Source organism: Clytia hemisphaerica, unplaced genomic scaffold (genome assembly GCF_902728285.1).
Source record: "Clytia hemisphaerica strain Z4C2 unplaced genomic scaffold, Clytia hemisphaerica genome assembly, whole genome shotgun sequence".
NCBI classification, from domain to species: domain Eukaryota; kingdom Metazoa; phylum Cnidaria; class Hydrozoa; order Leptothecata; family Clytiidae; genus Clytia; species Clytia hemisphaerica.
Genome location: NW_027104506.1, coordinates 583,980 through 598,028, shown reverse-complemented (window position 1 = coordinate 598,028; position 14,049 = coordinate 583,980). Strand labels below are relative to the sequence as shown.

Genomic DNA, 14,049 nt, shown 5'->3' with positions numbered 1-14,049 from the left:
TTTGATTTTGCCCCAGTTGAAACTCAATAGAAAAATATTGCACTCCAAAGCCATTACCGCGAGATTTTTTCAGCTGGGAACAATGGAATTTTTATCTCAACTGTGGGATAAAGTTTCACCAGGGCTGTGAGACAAGGATTTAATATGTTGGTTTTCATACCACTACTCCCCTAACATTCAGAATCAATTCACCCCCTAAAATTCGAGTCCTGTGAAAAGAAGTCCTAGAAAAATATACTGCCGGCATAAATAAACGGGAATCTTTATAAACTCACACCAACTGGGTACCCCACTCAAAACATTTATAAATATAGAAAAAGGTCTGTGGAATATTTGTGGATATTGTTAAATGACTTTTTTCAATAACCCCTATGAACTGAAGCATGTCTCCTTACATCGACTTTCCGATAAAAAGCTTTCCCGCATACACCACAAGAATACGGACGGATCCCGGTATGGCGTCTTTGATGAGTCAGCATATTCGAAGATTGTGAAAAGCGTTTACCACAAACGTTACACTGATACGGTTTTGATCCGGAATGTGTGACCATGTGTTTACCAAGGTCAGACTTACGAAGAAAGCTCATATTGCATTGGTTGCACTTGTATGATTTGGAGTTCTTATGGATTAATCGGTGATTTGATAAACTACTTGATCTTTGGAACCATTTAAGACAGTATTCACATTGGTGCTTTTTTATCTCATCTGAGGAGGTCACTTGCCAAGGTGGTAGGTAGCTCAATCTTGAAGAAGGAAGGAGGCTACCGTACCTTTTCGTTGAGGATAATAGTTCCACATGATTTTCGTTGATTTTTTGTTGTTGTGGCCCGGGAGGGGATGGTATCATTTCATCCTCGTGGTGATAGCTTGAAGCAGGTGAGAGCGAGCATGCTACCATATGGTTGTAGCTATGTGTGGATAGGAAAGATCTCGGTAAATCTCTGTCATGGTTAGATTCAGGTGAGATCGAGCCTAATCCATCCTGACTGGAGCTAGACCGAGAGAAGAACGGGCTTGATCCCTCATGGTGGCAGCTAGATGCAGGTGAGAGGGAACCAATGTCACCATGGTCTTTATCACAGCACGATGATACCAATATTGTTGGAGGGGACATTCCTGAACAAAAGGGTGTCAGGATTTGAATCTCAAAAGGTGACGATGTTGAGGTTATACCGCTGTCTGATCCTGAGAAGGGAAAAGAGAAAGTTGATTTTAGAATGGATTATGTAAATGCTACAAAGATGCAATATACATTACAATCAAATGTGGTTTGTCTATGTAATTTCATGTGGAAAAATCAATTAAGGCTTCCGTATTTAGAAACAATCTTTGTAAGACAGTTACATTTCCGTTACCGGTAAATATTTTCCCTATATTAAACACATGGAAATATTGTTGCCTGGGCATTTATATTGTTTTTTTTTTTTCGATTTACGTAAGGAATCACTTCTACAGATTCGAACGCGTATATTTCCATAATGGTGGAAATACAATCTGTGTACTATGTAAGAGTGTACATTTCCGTGATCGGTAAAGATTTTCTAGTAGAAAGATGTTTGCCCTAATGTTATTAATTTCAAACAACTAGTTTTGGTATTTGTTGTGCTAAATCCTCATCCTCCTCCTAAGCCGCGAGTTTTATAAATTGAGGCGGCTAAAAGCCTTTTTTCTTTTGAAACTTTTAATTTTCAAAAAGAGTTCTTTAGTTTGTTTGATTCATGTGTGCAGGGTGTCCCGAAAAAAAATATCGAGTCTTAACACTTCTATAGAAAGAAAGTTTTTGTGTGTGTTTCACTATGAAATTTGCAATGTTTATCAAAGTTTCTCTCTGTGTCATATTAATTGTCATGAGACATCTTTTATGAGTTTAATAAGTTTTACAAAAAACAATTCTCAATAACTTTAACGTTCTGAAAATTGTAAAGAGAGTTAATTATTTTTAATCAAAACGATTGTTGTAAAAACAATAATTGTGTTGGTATATATTTTCTTACATTTTGTTAAACACACGCGATAACCTTCTACTCAGAATCGTGTTCGAGCTCGATACTTTTTTTCGGGACACCCTGTATTATATTACAATTAATTAATTGAAACGTATTCGAGTTTTCCCAATAGGGTATCGCGAAATGCTAAAGACGAAACTGCTATGTAGGATTTGGAACCTATCATTTTCTACATTGGTTGCGCGGCCCGCGTGGTTCTCATCCAGATACAAGATTGAAAGTTACAAATTCCGGTAGAAGATTAAAAAATCTAAGGCCAGAAATCAATGAAGGTGCTAGATTCAATCCGCCATCCGAAATAAAACGCAAATTCCAAGGCTTTCACTTTTTTTTGAGAGAGAAAGAGGTTAAAAGATTCGTCTTTAGCCTTTGGCTAAGCTCAATGACTTTTCCCAAACATACTTTTTTCAATTTTTTGTATGTCTCATCACCATAGAAACAGTCTGTAAACAAAAAGTTGAGACCAGTTTAGCTTCGAAACTATCTTTACAAGGTAGGGCGGAGCATACAAAGGCTATCATTAGTCGAAGCAAAGTTGTGTAACGATTGACTCTTTTCCATATAAGAATATAAGTCTTCAGTGCAAGCCAACGGTTTTATGGAATTCAAAAACTCTAAGATATGCAATCCCTCATGAAAGTTACACCAAAAATGCCGAAGACAAGAACATTTAAGGACATTTTTAGAAAATGAAATCCAAAAGTATGGTTATAAAATCTCTCTCATAAAAGAGTAACAAATTACTCTTTTTGATTGACCATGTGGCGTCTTCGTGGTTTCGAACGCCCCGCCCTGGTCGTGTCTGGCACGGAATACAAAAGAATGCTTTAATTGCTTTATGGTGTTGTTTTTTTATTAGAAAATCTAAACTTTTAACGTGCGAATGCACTCCAAAACCAAAATTTCAAACAAAACTTTAGTTGGACCTGAGAAGAAGAAGAATAGAGTGTCTATCCGTATTGGAATTTCGATAGAGATTTTCATTCCCACTGTGGTAAGAAAGCTCCATCGGGACAGAGGTGTTCTCTTTGAATTTACATGTGTCTTAATTCGGGATTCTGAATCGAATGTTCTTATATTTTTTGACAAAACGTGTATCGCCCAAGCCGCTGAACTGTAATAATGTTTTAATCATCGATTTTTCTTTTCATTGTGAAAGTTTCTGAACTTTTGGAAAACCTGGGAAGAGATCTACTTCTACACCTTTAAAAACTTTCGAAATTTCAAAAATTCACTTTTCAGTGTGTATTGTGGAGATACCCATCTATGATTTCATGACCTCGGCATTACTTCAAAATCGAAGGAATACAGTGAACTTTGGTTTAGGTCACTACATGCTTTTTTTTTTATAAGAATACATTTTATAAGAATGTCCATGATGAAAATGGCCAAAAAATCAAGAATATGCTAAGAATATCACCATCATGGAATTTTGCTATTCGAGCAAAGAATGTCATTTTTAGAGCATTTTAAATTATAAATTGCCAATTACCCCCAAGTAATAAGAATGCTGTAAGAATATTTTAGGATGATTTTCCCAAAAAAGTTAAGAATATCCATGATGAAATGGATTTACACCATTCTTATAAAAAAAAAAGCGTGTAAAGAAAGTATTGTATATGTGAATTTGATAAACTAAATTTTTTAGAAAGTTAACCCACAGGGCTTGTGTTTCCCTCCAAAAATTAAATCTAATAGCGCTCCACAACGCACACGTCATAATTATCACTTTTCACTTTTTTGACATTTGTACGAGTTGCGACCCCACAATTTAACGCGGCTTAATAATTAAAGATACGTGCAAGCTGTAATATATCTTTTGTCAAATGATGCAATTAACGTGCAAAAGAGATTAACGCAAAGGTTGATGGGATTGGAACTCGTACAAACACATCGAGAGTAATGATTATGACAAAATAAAATATATTTTTAGGTTTAGTGTGGTGCGCCATTGGTTGTAAATAAGTGTATGCTATCGCATGACGTTCAGTGCGAAGGGTAGATAGACAATTTTAACGACTTTATTTATCAATTTAAAATAATTAAAATGGCCTCAGAACTAGATGAAAACAGATCAGTCACTATTGCTTAACTCAAAGTAGTTTGTTTTCCCATTGAAAAATTGATCTCATTGGTCGAAAAGTGTATCACATGACTCTCGGTTGCGAAGGATTGGATAGGCATACCATTAGAAATTAACGATGGATTACCATTTTAACGAGTTTTCTATTCTTATTTGAAAAACATTTCTAATGATAATTGAATGCTAATTTCGAAGAAACTTGTCAACAAAAAAGTCGTTAACGTAATTGGCTTCATGTCTTTTGACGTCAATTCCAACGTAAACGAGAGAGCGAAACGAAAAAGAAAAGTCTTTGAAAGCAAGCCAATGCGTGTTGTTTATTCCAAGTTTGACAATAAAACAATTAAAACTGTTCAATGGGTTGACACGGGTTTTTTTAATTTCTTTTTGTGGAATTCTGGTAATTTTTTGATTTGTCATTATATTGTTTATAGGTTTATCGATTGAAGGAATCAAAAATCCACACTAGCACGTTTTATATAAGAACAAACTGTATAAGAACATAAGGCTTCGGTAACCAAAATCTTAAGAACAAGTTTTAAGGCTTTAAGGACTCTAAAACACCCTATTTCTTAGTATATTACACAAAACTATTTCAAGAACAGTTTTGACCTAAAACTCAAAGGGTAAGAACATCCATGATCCGAAGGCTTAAAAGATTTTGAACATTTTTATAAAAAAACCTGTAGTTCTCCTTGTTGCTCTAACCCCTTCAAACTAGCTCTCAGTCCCCGTGAAGGAGGAACCTTCTTAAACTACCCCCTATAAAGTTGAATTTCTGTGATTCGAAAACATAAAAATTTCCAGTTCGAATTCTAATAAGCCAGAGTCAATTGTATAAACAATTGAATTTAAAAAACCGGCTACCAGTGAGTGCACCAGATTTGTGCATTTTCCCCTTTTAAATTGAATAGAAAATGAAATGTGACATATGCACGAATTCTATGAAATAGGCTGATGATAAACTCAAGACACACTCGTGCAAAGAAAAAATGTTTCAAATTACCTGTATGTGAATCTCCTTTTCCATCAAATGTCGCGCGGTCACTCTCATCTTCCATTTCATATTTCAAGCAACATCCTTCCATCAGCGTCTCATCCTGCCAAGGGAAATACCCAGTAACCATTTTCTCCTCGATTCGCTTAATCAAAAAAGAACGCGGCATTGTTGTAAAATCTTTGAAATTTGAGCCTGAGATTGTTCTAGTGTTCTAGTCCTTCCAGTTATCTTCTAAATTTAGCAATGACCCTTCCCAAAGCTGTGACAAACAGTCATTCAACAACTCCCTTTCTCTCTCTTGGTAAATTTCGATCAAATTTGTTATTTGCTTGGCTTTATTCGACAGCCTTTACAATTTTGATCAAGATATATTTGACAAACTTTGTAGTATCTGGTAATTAATACACTTTGAGTTGATCAAGGTCTAATAGCGAACTAAATATCTGGGAAAATGAATTCCCTGCTTATATAAGGGTACTTGCTAATTCTTCTTTCTCTCTCAGTGATGCAGTGATTAGGTAATTAAAACTTAATTAAGCTTTTGTTCTTAATTCCCTAAGAATAACATTTTTTATTAGCACTTATAATTATTTTCTACTTTGGAAGAAATTTATTCTATTCGAGACGACCAATTACACCCCTGTCTCACAACCCCGGTGGAAGTTTTTCTCTAAATGGGAGGCCTGACTGTTAAGATAAAGAATCTGTTAGGATAGAAAAAATTACACGCATTGTTTTTATAAGAATAGTGTACTTTGGATGAATAGAAATGTCCTTGGTGAAAAATTTTTGAAAGGAGGCTAATACAGCAGAATAAAGACAAAAAAAGGAACTTTTAAAAACATTTTCCCAAAAATTAATGATCGGGGGAGTTGGAATAAGAATGTCCTAGGTTGAAAATTTTCGAAAAATTGGGGAAGTGATAGAAAAACGTTGATGACTGGTCAAATCATTAGGCAACGAGCTCTGGTTGGGTGGTTCTGACTGACCAGATGAAATAAGTGGAGTCAGCAATGCTTCCATTGGTGTAGCAAAGATGAAAATGAAATCAAAGATGAGGTAAGCTCAAGAATGTTCAACCCGGGTTAGTTTTTCAGGGCTATCCAGCTGTGGGAATGATTTTTTTCTGAAAATGCTCCCCGAAAAATGCTGACGTTGTCGGAAAACACCAAAAACGTCGATTTTTCGCCTTAAAAATGCCATTTCTCGGCAGCAGATGGTAGAAACTTAACAAATAACCTCATTTTCTTTATCTACTTTTTACGCTGAATCTGTTGGTAGCCTCAGATATTTGATTTTCAGACTTCGAAAAGCCATTAATACCCTTGATAAGTTCTAATAATTCATTCGAAAACTGCAGGAGATTCGAAGGGCAAATCTTTTTGTTAATTCTACACCCTATTAGGAGTATAATATCAAAAATTTGCCCTGATCTAGGGGGTGCCTAGCTTGGATATCCATCCCGTAAACTTTTTTTTGATTTTGATATTTATTATGTTTACGGTCTGGTTTACCTATATCGTCTGTATTCTGATCTGAGTATGATTATGCGGATATTCTGATTGGTTGGGTTCAAGCGAGTCAAAGATCTGAATGGTGGCGCGTGTATAAGAAATTATGCGAGCCGACTTGAAGTGTCCGCCTAAGTATTTGGATAGATCGCGCGGGCGATCAGCAAGGCGTGTATTCTGTTTTATAAATCTCCCTGATTTTTCTTCTTCGAAGCAAACATGAACTTCTAACGACTGGACGGAGAACTCATTGTTTCAAAAACAAAGCGCGGCTTTTTCCCTTTGACAGAGAGCGCGTTGCCGCCAAAAGTTTGAATTTTGGTGATTTTCAACATGGCGTCGAAATTTTTTTTCCCGACATGGCTTGCATAACAACCAAAGAAACTGATATATCTTTCTTCGTGCTTATGCTATCACTATGGGGTTTTGATTGGTGAATTTGAATATGATTCATGTACCAACATCCAAAAGGAATCAATCTCAAACTTTACATTCATCGAGACAAGTCATCCGACACTGCACCTTTTAAAATCCGACAGGCTTTTATTTTGAATTTGTTGTGGTCAGAGATGGACCTGGATCTTGGCTTATTTTGAATGAATGGGAATGAATGGTCAACTGGTGATAGATCAAGGGTTTCTTGAAAGAATCAAATGGGATTCACACCCATTCATGGCCTAGAAGCTCCACTAAATTTGATTTGAAAATCATGCTGAAATGACGTTGTTGTCAAGCTGTTTTTGCCTCATTCACCTCCGCTGGTGCAGAAACCAAAGTTTCAAACTTCTTGAAAAATTTAATTTCAAAATTGATTCAATCATGTTCAAATCAAACCAGAAACTGGATATAAAGAAGGAATACAGAAATTTGATTGGTAAAGAAAGACTAAGAGATCTTGGATATTTTGAGTGGCATCCACTGACTTTCTGATCTGGATTATATATATGCATTTTGCACTGGCAAGCTGGCAAGTTGGCTGAGTTGATAAAAAAGTAAGTAATTTTTAACCTGTTTGTTCATCTCTTTGATCTCTGAACTGTCTGACTGTACTGGGTATAAAGGTTTGACTAGTTTCTTATTGCGCTTTGTGGAAATACAAAGCTGGAAGATAATAAATAATGTCAAAAATTCTGCCAGCATCGTACTTTGCTGGGATTCTTAAAGTTTAGAAATTCTATATAGTTCTGAAATACCCCTTGGCATCATTCCATCCCACACAAATGTTATTCAAATATTTACTGAATTGGCAGGACGTCTGCATTCCAGCCATAATTTAAGAGCAATATCAATAAATTTATTGGTGTGTCCCTGATAAATCTGTTACATTGTTATCAAATGAAAATTAATGTCATACTGTAACATTGTTGTCAAACTAAAAATAATGAATTTTTGTTCTATTTTACAGGATGGCTATAAAAATATTGGAAACAGATTGGGTGAAACATTGTCAAGCTTTAACGTAACTACGGACTACAAACGTAAACCATGCTGGAGATAACATTTTAAGAGATGCAACCATTTGAATCAATCGGCAAATCTATGTATTTATTTGGAAAATTTGTCGTTGAACCCGTTTGATGATGTTTTTGAAAATATTAACATTTTTAATGCCATTTTTTTAAAAGTTTAAAATGGATGCAATCTATAATCAAACTATAAAGTTGAGATCTACAGCATTTGCATTTCATTTATGCCCTTATAAGAGACACATGAACCGTTACAGTAAACATCAATGTTTGACAACAAAAGACTAACTGGGCTGGACAAATGATGTGTGGTTATTTTTCTGGTATTTGTGGTATATATACATTGATAGATTTCTGATGGAATTACAGTAATTTTTTACATTTTGCTTTCAAATTTTCTGCTCTTTAGAATGAATTTGCACACTGTATATACTTTAATTGGATTAATTTTCGCGAGATTAAATTTCGCGATTTCGCGAATTTTTGCCATTTTCGCGAAATTAAAACTCGCGAACACGCGTGAGATTCCTGGTTCGCGAAATTAAATCCACCACAAAACTTTTAAAATTGTATTTTTGGCGGAGAAACTAGTTCCAACTCCAAGTCTCCATTTTTGGCAAAAAATGCCTATTTTCAGCTGTTTTCTGGCTTATTTCGTGAAATTAAATCCACGCGAAATATTTCAAAACTCTGACTCGCGAAATTAAATCCAGAAAATTTCGCGATTTTTTTAGCTCGCGAAATTTAATCTCATGAAATTTAATCCGGTTAAAGTAATAACTGATTCCCTCACTGATACAAGAAATTATGATTTTATTTTTCATATATATTTTATCAGACCTCATATTAATTTCTTAAAATTTACTTCAATTTTTTGAAGTTTTTAAATGAGCATTTGCAGGATATTTTGCACTTAGAACTCAATTTGAAAATTATTTAATGTTTTTGTATGTTCAGTATTTTTGTCTGATTTCATTCATACTCTGACTAGGGAGAGACAAGCATTTTGGCTAAAATATTTTATAGGAGCACCTATAATAAAATGAATATTATTGTATTTGAAAATTGTATAATTTTTAAATTAAGCTGGGAGCAAACCGTCAAACATTGTTCTTCAAACATCGTGACGTTTCATGTTTGAAATCGATGTTGGGCGGTTTGCGGAGTCAAAAATTGTATCTTTCCAACAAAAAAATCCAAAAATATGTTTGAAACAATGTTTGAACAAGTTCATAATTCTTTCAAACATTCAACTCGGGGTTTCCCTAGAAGGAAGACATTGCATGGCTAATCGAACATTAAATATGATTTCGAACGCGTGATTTGAAAAATAAACAAAAGAAATAAGAAGCCGTTGTAATGCAAAAAAAAAATGCGGGAATAAATGTTTGAGACAATGTTGGAAAATGCCGCGCAAACCATTCAACAAGAAAGTTCAAATGTTTGAAGAACCATGTTTGATGGTTTGCTCCCAGCTTTAGATTTTTGTACCAGTTAACAAGGGTCCTGGTAAATATATTTCATCTGAAGAAAAATTAAAACAAGTTTAATGTCTGGTCTGATTTTGGGATTTCTCTTTTATACCCAAACTTTTGCTTCCAAAATTTCACTTATGTCACTCCTTTTTTCTACCCAAATTAGGAAAAGTTATTTGCTCCCTTATATACATAAAATCAGTAGAAATATTACAAATTGCCAATTGTATATTAGGTGTACTTAATACTAGGAGGTCTATCTGGGTGTATGATAAAATCTAAGATATTTATTTATGGTATTTAGTGACACAAGTGGTTAAACAAAAAACTGATAACACTCTAAGCACCAGGCGTACCAGAATGCCTCGTACAAAAACTTCTTTTGCTTGTACAGATTTAAAATTCATAAAACTTTTTGCTCAATTAAAAAAGTAAACATTTTGAGGTATTAACTTGTACAAACTTTTGCTGTTTGCTGAAAAAATTAGGTGTTTTTTTTTTTAAAATGGCCAAAATTTTTCTAAATTAAAATTGTGAAATGTTGTTGAAATGTGGTATTAAACAGGTTTCATTTCAGAAATTGTAAAATTGAAAAAAGATATGCACACACATGATTTAGGTCTTTGAAATACTGTAATTTATTGCTTTGTGAAAATTTAAAAAAAGACTGATCAAATTGTGTACCACTTTATCAAATTAATTTGATTAATTCCACAGCATAGAGATTTATCCTGTAAACATTAAAAAAATTGTACATAAAGATTAGTAAATCAATAAAATTCAGCTAAAATAACGTTTGAACTAATTTCTAGATAGCTCAGCCCTTTCTTAACCAACCGAAATACCACCTCAAAATTAAAGTAAAAATTTAAATACATTCAGCAGAATGTTAGCACTGTTGTTTTGGACTCCAATATCTTAATAAAGCTTTTGAAATTAATCTTTGTTTCAGTCTAATAAATTAAAATCATCCTAATTACAGTAGTAAAAAAAAGTTTTCATTACCAAAAATAACATAAGTAAAATTCAATCAAAATTTTTGAAATAAAATTTCTAAATAAAAATTGATTTTTGCCAGTACATTCCAGAGTCACTGCCAATTTATGTTCACGTACAAATTTTGGTCATTGTGCAGCTATGACCTTACCATCGCTGGGAGTGTCAATATTGTCAGCAATCAAAATAACAAAAAAGCTGACCATCATTCCATTGCAGTCTTTCATGTGTATTTTCCAATATTTTAACAAAGTTTGACCAAACTAACTGACATAAAGTATAGTCAGGAAAGTCATATATAATATACCAAACTATCACATGTTCAATTTAGAAATTCATTTCCAAATATGTCCTGTCAGTATAATGTCAATTTAAAGAAATGGATATCGATTTTTTTCTGCGTGTGTGAGAGATTTAATAACAAACTTTCTTAAAAGCTTTGCTTTTTATTAGAATTTGACCAGTTGATTAACGGCATTGATTTAGATCAATCCAGCTGGGGAGTAACGTCAAACATCATAACGTATGATTTATCGTAAATACATGTAATTCATCTTTCTTGACATCAGCATCTCTCATCTGCTCCTCATACAAATCCCGTTCAATGAATAAATGTTAGTCGTGGATATAACCATTTTCTGTTGTTGACACCACAGAATGAGAATCCTAAAAATGTAAAAAAATGTACTCTTTAAAAAAAGCAATTTTGACAAGGTATATATATATTATTTAATTTTCTATACATTTGAGTGAAGGACAGTGAAGGTAGTAGGGTAGCAGTTCTTCGAAAGCACATTTGCTAAATTGTTTCCTGTACTATCAGTAATGTATAAGAGGGAAGATTTGTGAAAATCAAAAAAAATTTAATGATTTTAGTTAGAGAGTCGAAGAAACCTCATCAGCATTCTCATTCCAACAACAGACTTATTTCCCTCTCTTTTCATAGAAAAAAGAAATAAATATTCAACTCCTACCTTTATATTTGAATGTGAATCTGTATTTAAAAGATTGCCAATAGATATTGTCGATATTTTGATGAAAAAGCTTGTAAAAGTCAAAAATTTCCACTTCACACTGATGGTGGGAGAGTGCTTTCGAAAAAGATTGTTTTTTTGCCCGACATTCATACAAATCACAACAACTGGGTTATCGAGACCTCGACTTTTTCTGATGCAATATCACGTGAACAGAACGTCATCATCCTATTTATTTGAAACAATGAAAACTACGCGCATATATGAGGAGCTCTCCGTCCAGTCGTTAGAAGTTCATGAAGCAAATAACAATAGATGGCTAATTATCTCCCTTGGGTGTTTGACCACGCATCCAAATAAAAATAACAATAATGGTAGGGAAGAAGTGGGAAGATCAAAACATGGGAATTTTTAGATGTTCTGGTTGTTTTCTTTTCATACTTGCTTAAGTATCATGTTTTAATTTTCTTAATGACATGGTTGCACCGTGTAAAGAACTAAAGAAGAATTGATATTTTGCTTCAATTCTTCTTTTCTGTTTCCCAATTTTGTAGTGCTGTTTTGGGTTGGAAGTTTTGTTTTGATATTTTTTTTTCTCCAAAATTCACTTTTAATAGACTTTCCACCACACTGTCTATATTTTATGGTCAAGGCTGCCATTCTAAATTGATTTATCACTGCTAGGGTACCATCATGAAATTATGCATGTCATTATGTGCATATATTTATTTGCAGCCATGGGATTCATGCATGAAAATCTGTCAACAGGGGTTCACCTGATTTCTAGGTGAACCAAGCTCTATAATTTTAGAACTTTGTCTGGCTGAGGTAAAACTTATTTTTTCTAAAATTTTGAGCTTGAATATCCAGGCTAGGGGGTGCCCCACGAAAACCATTATAGGGGCTTTTCTGGTCTACTACTTTTATAATTTGATTTTATAATTTGACGATTCGACGTAAGAGGGGCATATTTTAGCGCTTTTTTCTTGCTTACAGAAATTGAAATAAGTTTAAGAATGAAAGATTAACAAAATTTGATTTACTGATTCAAACTCATACCATACCATTCTATTTAATTTACCCATAGTATAAGAAAGCCGCGGCTGGAATGATAACATCTGAATTTCTGTTGTACTATGTCTGTCGTATTTGATGACTATTTGTTGATCAAGAAAAAAGTAATGTAGCATCTTTAATGGTAAATTTTATTGGTTTGTCGTTAATACTTACTTGTCAGTGCGTTTTAGACATTAATGATTATGTCCTTGATAATACACTTGTATTATAAAATCATTGTAAAGGAGAGATCAACAATAAGAAATTGAGACAAGCACAAAATGGCTGGGCTGAAAGAACTCAAAAATTAATAAAGTGCCTCGAAATGCCTTCACAATATTTCAGTGAAATCTGTTTAGAAATCAATGAAAAAGTATATTAAGATACTACTGTGAAAATTTCAAGCCAGCACCTTCAAAATTTATCATTCAAACTGTCAGGAAAGTTATAAAGTCATCTTGCATATAGTTCTTATAATTTTAATTCTGGCGAAAAACTATTTTTTCCACAAAATAGCCCTAAAATATGTCCAAAATCAGTTCAAGTGTTCTATTGGGTACAGATTCAAAGATATCTAGCAATGAAAAAACTTTTTTTGAAGGAAAATAAGAGAAAAATTTAAAAAACTATCTACCAATAATAGTGGCCCCTGGCGGAGACAATGGCTTAGCTGCCTAAAAGCTCAGTCGTTATTCCATGGCCAGCCACTTAAAATATTAGTCATACTCATAAATATTAGTCATTATCAAAATACTTTTATTTATTATTTTGTTTTATAGATATTTATATAGATTATATTTTGTAGATAGATACGATATGCTGAATATGAGCCCTCCAAATGCAATAGGATTGGGTCCTACCCGGGAAGGAGTAGGAATCACGGCGCCGACAGGCACTGCGACTTGACAGACGTGAGCTTCGAAGCCATGGCGTATTCCATGACACTCGAACGACACTGGGAGAGCGATGCTCACGCGAGGCCTAACCTTATGAGTGCCACGGCACGTCACAATGTCTGTCTAATCTACCCACACTCTTGCATCAGAGTAATGGTACTCAATTCTCTTCACATGGCATGGGTTGACCCGTACGAAGGAACATTCACTTGCGAAGTGAACCGTAGTCTGAATCGCAGACCTCTTTAGATTTATAAGAAACTTTTTTCGCTAGAGGATGATTGAATCGTAGAGGCACGGTGGGTATTGAACTCGGGCCTCCCAGGCCAACATGAAACAACATAAAGCCTCGATGGCCAAAATATCAAGACAAGCTAAGTCTTAAGAACATTTTAAGGCTTTGTGGACTTTAAATAAAAGAACCTTTTTCTTAGGAAAATGGACAAAATTACTCACAAAAATGATAAAAATGAGAACATTTTGAGAACACTTTCAGGCTTTACACTAAAAAGGTTAAGAAAATCCGAGCACTTCAAAAGTGTTTGATGTTCTTATAAAAAAGGTGTAAATGTATTAAATAATGCT

At 34.0% G+C, this 14,049-nt stretch overlaps 2 protein-coding genes across 2 annotated transcripts in view; one reads left to right on the top strand and one right to left on the bottom strand.

Annotated features, from left to right (window-relative positions):
- The window catches only part of LOC136821844 (uncharacterized), a 386,618-nt gene that overhangs the window by 55,217 nt on the left and 317,352 nt on the right, over window positions 1-14,049 (top strand). The gene's annotated exons all lie outside the window — the stretch shown is intronic.
- Window positions 252-5,509, bottom strand: LOC136821853 (zinc finger protein Gfi-1b-like). The gene is made up of 2 exons (XM_067078096.1): window positions 5,097-5,509; window positions 252-1,186 (listed from the first exon to the last, which is right to left on the bottom strand). Exons 1-2 carry the CDS (start codon window positions 5,254-5,256, stop codon window positions 360-362), a joined length of 987 nt encoding a protein of 328 aa, XP_066934197.1. The 5' UTR covers window positions 5,257-5,509; the 3' UTR covers window positions 252-359.